Consider the following 12111-nt stretch of genomic DNA (forward strand, 5'->3'; position numbering starts at 1 on the left):
TTCACGGAGAGGACGTCAACACCGACGTCAATCAAACTTTTGCTTTCTGGACCAAATAACTGAAATGCTGAGTTGATGTTTCCCTTTACCAACAGTAAAAAGCAGATGTATTTATATGGAACTTGTATGTAATATACTTTTAAAATTGCTGAAGAACATTCAAGAGACATCTTATTTATCTGTTTCTCCATGACTCAATCTTGCCCATTTTTTTTCAAATTAAACGTCATGAATAAAAAGTTGTAGGTTTGCCATACAGTAGTCCAGAACAAATAACATAGAGGAGTTGTTAGGAAGCTGGATGAAGATGTATACAGGCAAAATTAATGTGATGCTGATGTTTTGCAGCATTTAAAAAAAAATGAAATCCTGGTTTAATGGATCATTCTCTACTTTCTGCATGTAAACACTTGACAGTGAACAATACTCCGAGGTTTTTGACACCTACCTAGCAACCTATCATTTGCAGTCAATACTTGATTAACATATTATTAGCACTTTTTTATGACTAGTCGATGCATTTTTTTGTGATTGTGGACAAAACCGAAAGTCTATAGTTTTAGTTTTTGACCAAAGTACTGGACAAAATGTTTGACTTGACAGTTCAGAATATGTAAAAGCAAGCAAACAAACAAAACAAAAAAAAATCTCCAAAGTTCTTGTAGTTTTCATAAGGATCAAATTTCTCTATTATTTAGTTCCAGATACTTCAGTCTGGATTAAAGAGTCATGTTGCCAGCAATGCTAAATACACCTTAAACCTAAATAAAAGCAACACACATGACAATAACCAATACAGATTTATTTAATTTGGCTTACAATGCAAAACATCAACAGGAAATATAGGCTACATTAAAAGTTCAGTATGTACATATTTGATTGGTAAGTCTGTCACATCGACTCGACCTCCACCTCTCTCCAATCTCCAATCTCCCTATATGCAGTGAATGGAAGGAAGATTATGCATGTATATATAATTCTATTACCAGAAATGGCATTTGGAACTAGTAGACTAGAGCTTGTAGAAAAAAGAAAGAAAAAAAAACTTCCAAGAGATCTATAGCTCAAGGTGAGTGCCATTTAAAAAGCATTTGTTTCTTACATGAAATGACAAGTCATTTCATGCATTTTGACCACAGTTCATGATGGGTTCAAAAGCTAAATTTACTCCTTTTTGATCAGCTTCTGGCTGTCCATTTGAAGAGAAAAAAAAGTAGCATAGTTACCATGAATTAACCGACCAAGCTAGCTAGATAGCACTATCGTTAGCTATTAAATTAGCATTGCCCCAACTTCTCCAACTATGGTCACATTGGGCTCAAAAAACCCATGATAGCCTGGGTCGCATTCCAAATTTCATATTGCTTCATACCAATGGTCCACAAACAAACAGGTGATGACATGATGGCTACATCTATCTCTTTATTAGTCTATGATATAAAGCTTTTGAAAGAGCAACAAGTTATTATGTTTCTAATCTAAATCAAAACAGAAGTTGTTCCACTGGCAGCTGGGATTGGCTTCTGCTCCCCCGTGACCCTGAATATGATAAAAAATAAAAGAGCTGGTATTGGACACTTAAATTAAGCTTTGGTTCCTTGGAACCATATGGAACAACGAATACCTCTGATAGAAACAACCCATGCAAAATGGTGATGACAATGAAACTCCAGTAATAGAAACATGATCAATATATATATTCACAACAGTTAACAGTTGTTTGTTGATTCTACTTTTAAGCATGCTCAAGGAATATGCAATTTAAAAAACACTAAGTGTGGTGTTTTATAGTCCTGACACCCTCTGCCAATCACAGAAATTATATACGTCCATGAGGGTTCATTGAATGGGTTGTACGGTGGATACCAGAATTGGGCTTTGATTTCATTCTTTGATTTTTCATCCTGCATCTTCAGTTGGCAAAGGCAATAGTCCAGGAAAAGTCAAATCAAAGTTGGATTTGCTTCAAAAGTATTTAAATGACTCAAATCTTTTTAACATCCCTTTTCCTCAGAACTCAGACTTAGCACTCAGGGAGCTCTCGTGTGTTCCCTTTAACTCTCCACTGGTGGCTGCAGACATCCCTGCCTTATCTTTACAAAGCAGTCGCCTTAGAGTGCTGCGGAATTTCTCTGCCCCAAATAGGTAGACCAGCGGATCCATGGCACCATTCAGGCATGTGAGGGATGAGGTGAGGCGGTTGGCCATGCTCAGGGCTCTGCGTGTCTGACAGGAAACGTCAGGATGGTTGTAGCCTAGAATGAAGGTGGCCCTGCTCATATGATAAGGAAGAAAACAGACCACGTAAATGAGCATGACCACACCAATGGTGCGCAGAGCCCTCAGCTTAAGGGCTGGCTCTAACCTAGAGCCCCGATGCAGGCTGTGGATGATGAGTAGGTAACAGGACAAGGTGGCAAGGAAAGGTGGTGTGAAGGCCACAGCCAGAGAGATTAATGCATTGCGTGAGGCCTTCTCTCGGTACAGCTGCAAACACACTGTTGTGTTGTCCACTTGCGCAGTCTGATGGGTGACAAGCAGTGGAGCCATGGAGACAGTAACCAGGACCCATAAAGAGAAGCTGATGATGTGAGCATAGCGACCATGACGAACCTTCAGTGACCTCACAGCATGAACCACAGCCAGGTAGCGATCTGCCGCCACACAGGCCAGGAAGTACAGGCTGGCATACATGTTGACATAAAACAAAAAGCCCACCACCCTGCAAGAAACTTCACCCAGGGGCCAGTGGCCTCCTGTGAAGTGGTAGGTAGCTCTGAGTGGGAGGATGATCACGTATGATAGGTCTGCCACAGCCAGATGAATTAGGAAGACATTGGCAGGAGAGGACACTCCACGTTGACGAGAAAAGATCCAGAGAGCCAAACTGTTGCCACTCAGTGCCAGAACAAAAACCACAATGTAGAACCATCCAAATAGCTGGTTCTCAATTGTGGTCTCTACTGCAGCACAGCTCTCTGATGACTGGTTTGACAGCAGAGACAGTTCCACTGTAGTGGACTCCATTTTTGTACCTGAGGAAACAGACAAATTGCATTTATATTAAAAGCGAAACTTAACTTTAGCTAGACATTTTTCTTTCTTATAAATAAGGTATCATTCACACTTTTGCTGTACACATAAGATCAGATATTTACATAAATTGTAGGCTACAGAACAATCAACAGTCAAGAACTTTTGAATGCAAGAAAAGAGAAAAAAAGAATGTTAATTGTTAGTATTCTGAAAGCAAACTACCTCAGTGACAGGAAACCTTGAGAACGAAACCCTGTCAATATACACTGAATAGACAACAGGCAGGAAGAGCTTTTGTCACTGTGCCAGTCTCACAAGGTAACAATGAATGTCAGTGTCTCTGGTTAATGTGCCAATGCCCTCAGAGAACATAAGTGCTTCATTATAGAAGCACAATATTGGAGTGCTTCTATAAAGTCCAGAGAGTCAGAGCAACTCAGGTTTGCAACAACTGACTTATCTGGGATGGCAAACTCATGATTGTACAGTATTACACTCATTTTGAACCACTACAGGTAAACTTGTGTATTTGAAGTAATGCTGTGCCACTATATTCAGTGTAACATTGTAGCGTAAAACTAAACATGAAATGTTGTAGAATTACCTTCTACATAAGCAGAAGTTTAAAAAAATTTCTATCACTTTTATCTCTGTATGTAACTTTAAATCCCTGCCTGTTGGCTTAGCCAGAAAACAAATGCACCTGACAACACCGTTAAAGCTTGCTAATCAGAATTTTATCCAATACAATCCAACTTTATTTGTAAAGCTCTTTAAAAACAACACAGTGTGCCCAAAGTGCTTTACACAGATATAAATACAAAGTGAAACATTAAAACCATAAAACAATATAAAAAAGTCTTGTTGGCCTAATTTATATAGCCTACCCAGACTTGCTGCCCAGAAAGTCAATAAGAAGGTTAGGTAAGTATATCTGAAGTTTTCACTGTATAATGTATTATCAAGGTAGCAATAACTTTAAATGTGTATAATTAAGCCATATAGTTTGTTAACTTATTCGTTTGTTGAACTTCCTGGCATAGAGTGTGAAAAAACTTTCGGAATCAAAATGACAGACTGGGAGTCCTGAAATCCAAAATGCAAAGCAGAACGAATAAGAAGCTAAACTTGATTTGGCATGGGGCAGAAAAGTCCACAAGGAATAACAACAACAACAATATAGCAAAGAACTATAAAGAAATCTAATTGTATATATACTGAAGTAGCTGACAAACCCAATGCAGGTGAATAGCAATGAGTTACAACCCAAGGACAGGAAGTAAAGAAAAAGCAAGAGTTTCTAAGATGCTAACAGTGGTGACGGTGGACACCTCGTGACTGGATTGTAATGGGCAGACTCAGGGACAGTGTTAACAAAGTACATTAACATTGTACATTGTAATAGGTCCTAAATTTAATTGCAAATTTCTGTTTCATCACACTTCTTCAAAGATGGTTAAAGGTTAAGTTGGGGATGAAATGGACATATTTCAATATTCTCTCTAGGATTTTACATTGTTTTCAACTATTCAGCCACACCTATAAAATGACCACCAACTTGGTTGTACAAATTTGGCAAACTCTAACTGTCCACTCCTTTTTGCCTCTATCTGTTTGCTCTTTTTTCTGTTGCTTTCACAAGATATCTAACATGCATCACTGGGGTGTGACGAACAAAGTCTGACTTTTATTAAGCCAAGGCAAAGATTGTGGTGGATCCAGCACCATGTGCAACTAATGAATCTGTAATCCCACAGGTCAGATTTTTCCAGCTGAGGCGATATTCTAAAATGCATCATGTAAATAGCTCAGCAAACAGGGAAATACAATTAAATAACACAGCAAAAACAACGAGGGTTGTCTTTGTCAGACTGGGATTAATCTCTTTTTCACCAGCTTGCTTTTGGTCCACGAGGAGCCAACCAGATGTAGCAGCAAGGCTCTTTTGAGTAAACGATGTGAGACCCACAATCAAAGGTTATTCTCAGTCAAGGTTCAGACTCTAAGCTTTCATTCTCCCAAAAGAAAAGGTCTGCAGCCCCAGCAGGGATAACAAACCAGTAGCGGAACAGCTGAATGGAAAAGCCGTCTTACATCTTTCTGAGGACTAATCCTAAAGAGAGACAATCCTGAAATTTGCCTTCATCACAGTGATCTGGTTATGCAGATCTCTGCAGGCGAAGAGAAGACCGAGCCTTCTGGCGTTGGTCCTTTTCAAAACTGAGACAGCTGCAATGTTTGGAATCCACTATAGCTAACTGGAATAAATTAATGTGAAATTGTGAAACTGGATTAAATGACAATCAACCGCCAAACATTAGAAGCTGATAGACTGCCATTACTTTAAAAAAAATAAGTAAAAATACTCAGCTTTTAAGGGGTTTACCAAAATGGCTAAAAATGTGACATTAAAAAGGAATTTATTTGACAAATACTACAATCGTAAGCCGGATCATTATAAGCGGTCATTTATTCTATCCCGTTCTAGTTTACACACACATTAATCACTTTTTTTGGGTGGTAAAGCTATCACACAATAAATAGATACAAAGAAAACTTACCAGAAATCCTGTGAGGAAAAGTTTTGCTGCTTGCAAGCAAAGTGGATAACAGTCAGTACAGGGGCAGGGAGCTGTGTGTGGACCAAAGTGGAGACAGGGAGTTTATCTGCAGCTCTGTGGAAGAACTGGTGCTCTGACACAAAGAATGCTTTCCTCTAACCCCTCTTCTCTCCGTCAAGATGTCCTCAGGAATGAGACTGAAGCTCTTTTTGTCTCAACAAATTTGATAACAGAAAGGGAGTCCCGATGGGAGCCTTTCGTTTGAACCCTGACCCCACCCTTTCTTTCTCCATCCCCTTTTCCTCAGAGAGCCACTTGTGTGCTCCACAATAGTTTGAGTCAGAATAAGTAGTGCGTATTCGCAGCGGGAAGAAGAATGGAATGCCTCAGTCGCAATGAGTTGTCGGGTATGACTCCATGGAAACCAGGCTTGGTGGTGCACCAAGTGCCTTCAACATGAACACCCACCCTCCCGCTGATAGATAGAAGATGGACTGTGTTGTTAATTGTGAAGTTTATGACTGAAGTCTCAGAGATGATCTTTTTGTAGATGGTCTGTTAAATTCTAAAGAGGGCCCCATGCCCTATAGGACTGTTAGAAAAAACAAGTGCGAAAAGGGGGGATGCTTGGTGAAAACAGAGGCCCTTGTTGCTCTCTTGCCTCCTGGGGGCATCTTGAATTGGAATGCTCAAAATAATCAGTCACATAACCATCAGACAGATGTGGAGAAAGGACCCTCTGGCTGAGGGGGATAATATTTCTTTCATATGTGGTCTCACAGCTGTGTTTCAGACACATAATCCCTTTTTCTTCTATGTACCATCGATATGCTAATGGTATTCTATAGACTTGAATGAAGCCACTATCTGCTTGGGAGTGTGGAGAGGCTTTGACATCACTACCCTGTTAATCTACTGCCAACTACTAATTGGGATGGGTCCCCCACCTTTGTTTGGCCTGTCCACTTTGTCTGCTGCGTGTCTGGTAACCCTGCAGCAAAAACATTTCCTTGTGTACGTGTTGTGTTTATGATTATAAATATTATTCTTGCTGCTGAAAAGATTTTGCTCCATTTGGCTGTTAGATACCAGAAACTCTCACACACAATGACAAACCTGCATGAGTTTACTTTGAGTCCAAGTAGGCAAAGGTTTTTAATTAATCATTTTACTAATGATTCATGTAAAAACAAAAAAACAAAACCAAACAAACAAACAAAAAACAGAGAATGCTAAGTTAGCATGCCTTAATGGCAAATGTTCTATTTTGGAGTAGTACAGAATCTTATAGGCAATCAACCTTACGAACACACTTTCATTGGGAAAATGTTTTTTATTTGACAATTTTTGCAGAGAAAAATACAATTCTCATCAATAAATGTTTCATTAAATATTCTCACATGGGGACAAAAAAAATTACTCTAGCACTAAACAAATTTTTAGTTTTTGAAATCTATTAGTAGTACAGAGCAACGTTTCAATGAGAAGGCTCTAGTTTTGTGTGTGTAGTACATGAGCACAAGGGGTGGTGCAATTCACCCTGTGCAGCTGGTTTCATACCATTCCAGTCATCAATAGTTGGAGGCAGTGGGCCCCAAATAAGCTTAACAAAGTTCCAACAAAGGCAGTGAAAGAGACTGAAAGCTAGCAAACAGACAAGTAAACAATGTTTGGTTTAGAATTTAAAGATAAAAAAGAAAAAGTTATTATGAGTTAGTTATTATGAGAAGGTACATTCAGCATTCATGACTCTTTTGTATTGGTTGATCAAATGATCATTTAGGCTCTCTAAACTATAAACAAATGTAATCCAACCCACATGTGCACAAGCAGTTTTACTAAAGCAAATACTTTAAGATTAATGATCTTTTAAGTCTTACAGTGGGTGCTGCTTAAAGCCCTACAAACTATTTAATGCTCATAACAGTTGCATGTTTAGATATTTTTTTCAACAATGATAATCCCATTGTGACTAAAATGGCCTGTATGTAACTCTAGTATTTGAAACACAAGAACATCGTTCCCTCCCTTCTCTTCTTCTACAGGTGTGAGGAAGCCAGTTCTGCTGCTTCACTGAGTCAGGCAGACCCTCAGTCAACACCACTGAAGTGTATTTTTTCAAGCAGGAAAAGAAAGCCCTAAGCTTTATTTATCAATCAGGAGGTCCCTGTTATTAATGACAGTTCTGTCTCAGTAGATTAAAAACACTCGTTAGGAAACTTGTGCTGCATTTACAGTGTTGCTGTTGTCAGATGGAGAAACTAATCTAAAATCCGCCTGTCCCCTCTAACGTCTTGTTTCGTCCACTGTGCCTGTGTCTGCTGTGCAGTACTCTGCACGTTGTCCATGTGGTAAAAAAGACCCCCGGAATTCCTCCGTAATCAGGATTCCACATGTTGCATAGGAATAGAACACATAACAAAGGTTTGGCAGAGCAGACACAGTGCAGAGTGGAACCCTATAGTCTGAGTACAGCAAAAAACAGAGGGTAGCAAAACAGCAGTAGAGACTCTTAACTGAAGTAAAACAAATTTGCGCAGATATGAGCCTTTGACTTTGCTACCTAAGCACAAAGCTAATAATGTGTTGCTAACTGCTAATGTCAGATGAATCTTGCTCCCCTTCACCATCCTGAAAAGTACGCCTAATTCTGCAAGATGACAAGATTGGTTCTAGGGAATTTTTATCTATGAAACTGCCTGACAGTGTGATTATGGGACGGTCACCGGTACACTGTACTTCCTCTGTGGGTATGCTCACCCATGGGATCGACTTATTAATTAATTTAAAAACAAAACAAAGGGATATGTTTTACATTTTGTCACCTTAGGGAAGTGTTGGTTCTGCAAAGGAAGAAGCACTTGTGAGCAGAAGTAATTGTTCATTTAAAAAAAAAAACCTAACTCCATTAAACATTTTTAGGGTTTAAACAAATTTGCAAATAAACAATTTTTTTCACTTGTGATTACTTGCTACTTGCTTGGTCACTTGGATATGTGCTGATAGAACCTTTTTTTAAATAAAAAAACTGAGAAATCGACCACCGTTTACTTTCATGCAATAAATCAATGTCATTTTTACCACACGGCACAGATAAATTTGACTGTTCCTTCAAAAACAGCAAACTTATCCTGCGTTCATAAGCACAAGCTGCGTTGCTCTTGTACCACTGACTTCACATGTCGAAGCGCTGGTTCCTGGATTGCACTGCCTTCTGCTCTCTCAGGTACATGTTGACATATGAGGTTATAAGATCATCCATCTTGTAACCCTTTTGAAATAATACAAAATGTTCAGAAAAGGAAACTGAAAGATTCCACTACTGTTATCAGAGAGTTTAACACTTGTCTAGTGACAGCTTACCAGTGACGTTTCACACAGGAATTTGTTCCCCTTGACCAAGCTTCCAACAGTCATGTGAAAGTAGGTGCTTCCACTGCACCAATTAGCAATGCGGTTGAATGGGTGATTGGCCAGAACCTCCTTATAAAAGGTAAAAAAAAAAAGAAAAGAAAAGTTAATTCTGTAAGGTTAAGAGTGAGATTTTGATCTAAAGAAATATCAAATATTGCCAATTAACATTTTAAAAGACTGAAACCTTAGTTTTTGGGTGAATGATTGTAAGTCCTTGCTTGCTGACGGCTATTTGCACGATATCTGGAAAGTTTCTCTCTGATGTTTGCTGAAAACAAAATTGGAGAAGCAAATGACAAAACAGTTCTCCGCTGCAGTTGTGACTATTTGCTTTTTCTGCTAAAAGTGCACCATGGTGACAGAGGCTGCGAGAGTCTAAGAGAGGATGAGAGCGTGAAATCAAAAATGCCGGTCATGAAAACTGATCAAAGATGGTGAGATTGATCACCGATGGTGCTGCACTCACTGCAGCGCTTACCTTCACTTCAAAGAAAGCACAGCCAAATGTCGGCCAACGGCAAACCACCTTCAGAAATGCCACCTTTGCTTCATCAACAGTCATACCACCATGTTTGTTGTAAGTGGCGACAATATTCTGAAAATATAAAAACACATATGTGTATATATGTATACATGTGTATATATATATGTTGGAATTTCCCCTCGGGGATTAATAAAGTATAATTGATTGATTGATTGATTGATAAAAACCGTACCATACAACACTTTCATTTTTAAAAAGTCTGCACCGCTTTTAATAAGGTCAATTATTTTTGTCCACCGCCCACCCAAAACCTTCAGGGTATGTTCTCACTGCACTGGGAGGGTCTATAATGGTGCCATTGTTCATACAGTACAGGCAATTCAAAGGATGATTCTATATGATTTTTTTTTTTCAAACCCTAAAGAAATTCATTTGAAATATAAAAATAAATCCAACATTTAATGTGATACATCTTATTCTTCTGTGCCACAGAGCCCCATTGTGGTCCACTGCAATGAATGACAAATTCCTTTACAAAAATAAACACACACAGGGGTTCATTTAAAGTCACTTCACTACTTAATAGTATTAATCTGCAACCAAACAGCAGTAACTACAGTATTTTCAAGCTATTGAATATTATGGTGTACTTGTTTTATTTTCAACATACCCTTTCAGTACTTTGCCTTTGTTTTTTTTCCCATAAATAACGACACAGTGTAGTATGTCATGTGTTGTTCACAGATTGGTTGTATTTATCTCATTTTAACTGCACAGATATTTTCTGCTCTGATATTTTGGTATCGACACGGAAAACCACTAGCAGTTTAAGTGAATTATATTATTGAAAATGGTAGCAGAGAGGTCTGATGCAGGAAAGTTTTGGGCCCTGGATAATTCAGATGTCACCTTTACAGGAATCCAACTGAATATTGTTCTCCACAAAGTACCTCCTTCCCCTTTCTATCTGAACTCTCAGATCCCCTATCTGATCAGGCAAATATGGGATGCAGCGGAACAAGCCGATTCATAGATGCTCCATCCCAAAAAGAATCTAGCGCCAAGTCCAAGGCACATGACACTGCAGGAAACCCCCCACAGATCAGAGCTGTACATCATATGGAAGCATCTTACAATATTAGACTGATGTTTTCTAGATGGGTTGACATACAATTTGTAAAACATTTATGTTCCTTTCACATTCCCTTCGGCCAAAGCTGCACTCTGAGTTTTGTGCTAACTGGCAAACCATATCATGGTAAAATGTTAAACTAAGATGGTGAACTTTGTGCATGATAACCATAAAACATCCCCATTTAAAGATTGCCATTGGTTTAGCATGCAGACATTAGCCCTTTAGTCAAAGAACTATGTAGTTCGAGCCTTACTGAGAGGCTTACAATAAGATTGAATATTAAGAGGGGATGAGGATGGCAAAAAGTATAAATACTTGCATTGTTGATTTGGGTATTTCTGTGAGATTTATTGAAAATAAGAAAAAAGCTCTTGTACCTTTTTCCAGTCATTTTCAGACATGGCTTTCAGTGAGTCAGCAGGCACCAGCTCCTTCAGCGTCTTAGGAATTGTGACAAATTGGGTTTTGTCACTGCCCACCTTTACCCTGAAGAGTAGAGCTGCAATGTTCACCATGTCCTCTTTAGAACAAACGTGATAGCCTCTCAGATACTTGGGCAACTCCTACAAGATATAATTAGGTTTGTTACTTGAAGCATTTTCAACAGATTGAAGTGTCACCATTAAACCAAATGATTGTCTTTGTAAGTTGTTCCCTGGTTGTTAAATAACTTTTTTGTTTGTGTGTCTGTTGTTGTCTGTTGGTAGGTCCTGGTCACCAACTTTTTCATCTGTAGCATTTCCACTGAACACAATGGGTACCATTGATACTATCTCATCTGTGTGCCAGGTAGGATTATGTGAATGGAGATGGAAAAACAAAAACCAGTTAGGCTGGAAAATGTGAGCTGCTTATTTAAATGTACCTGAGGGAAATGGAAGATAAGATCAGCCTCTGTGTCTCTGCCAGGGATCACATTGAACCACAACTTCCTCATGAAGAACACAAGGTAGGCAATGTTGACTGGCCCACCTGCAGGATACGCACAGACAGAGGATGTTACAGGGAAATATAGTAAAACCACCATAAGTCCCACTTTCTCTACAATCAAATGATGTGCCGTTACCATCTTTGATCCGCTTGACTTTCTTCGTCCAGTCAGTGATTTGTCTCAGACTGTCAAAGAAGTAGTCAGTCTCATTTAAACTGAGAACCTGAAATTACATAGGTAAAATTAGACAAAAAAAATTTTTTGGTCATAAAAGGGTGGACGGTATTATTGGAGACAAAATTGAATAAAAATAAATAGATTCAAAATAACTTATTAAAAGATTGGAAAAGCGAACCTTGTCATGTGTTTTGACAAAAAGGCTGAAGCCGTCTGCTGAAAGCAACTGCAGCTTTTTGGAAACGGTCTGGATAAGATCCCTGATCCTGGTGTTGGTTGCCACCTCAAATACCTGGAGAGAGATGAGAGGAATTATTGGTTTAACAAAAAGAATACTGGTCCTATGCAATGCACATAGTCCTACCTGTACCGT

General features: G+C 38.9%; 2 protein-coding genes across 2 annotated transcripts in view; both read right to left on the reverse strand.

The window, feature by feature from the left end:
* Positions 1–751: 751 nt before the first annotated feature.
* Positions 752–5759, reverse strand: gpr17 (G protein-coupled receptor 17). The gene is made up of 2 exons (XM_075486218.1): positions 5598–5759; positions 752–3035 (listed from the first exon to the last, which is right to left on the reverse strand). Exon 2 carries the CDS (start codon positions 3025–3027, stop codon positions 2011–2013), a length of 1017 nt encoding a protein of 338 aa, XP_075342333.1. The 5' UTR covers positions 3028–3035; positions 5598–5759; the 3' UTR covers positions 752–2010.
* A 1241-nt stretch (positions 5760–7000) lies between these two features.
* Positions 7001–12111, reverse strand: part of myo7ba (myosin VIIBa) — a 29596-nt gene continuing 24485 nt past the window's right edge. The window contains exons 40-47 of the mRNA XM_075484841.1: positions 11917–12030; positions 11697–11784; positions 11496–11602; positions 11008–11193; positions 9490–9606; positions 9196–9279; positions 8961–9080; positions 7001–8868 (exon numbers count right to left, since the gene is read on the reverse strand). Coding sequence (XP_075340956.1) covers positions 8773–8868; positions 8961–9080; positions 9196–9279; positions 9490–9606; positions 11008–11193; positions 11496–11602; positions 11697–11784; positions 11917–12030 — 912 coding nt within the window. The 3' untranslated portion in view covers positions 7001–8772. The remainder of the gene's footprint in view (positions 8869–8960; positions 9081–9195; positions 9280–9489; positions 9607–11007; positions 11194–11495; positions 11603–11696; positions 11785–11916; positions 12031–12111) is intronic.

This window comes from Odontesthes bonariensis, chromosome 15 (genome assembly GCF_027942865.1).
Source record: "Odontesthes bonariensis isolate fOdoBon6 chromosome 15, fOdoBon6.hap1, whole genome shotgun sequence".
In the NCBI taxonomy this organism is placed as follows: domain Eukaryota; kingdom Metazoa; phylum Chordata; class Actinopteri; order Atheriniformes; family Atherinopsidae; genus Odontesthes; species Odontesthes bonariensis.

Coding starts and splice junctions, on each gene's coding strand:
- gpr17 (XM_075486218.1), bottom strand. CDS start 3,027: ATGGAGTCCACTACAGTGGAACTGTCTCTGCTGTCAAACCAGTCATCA.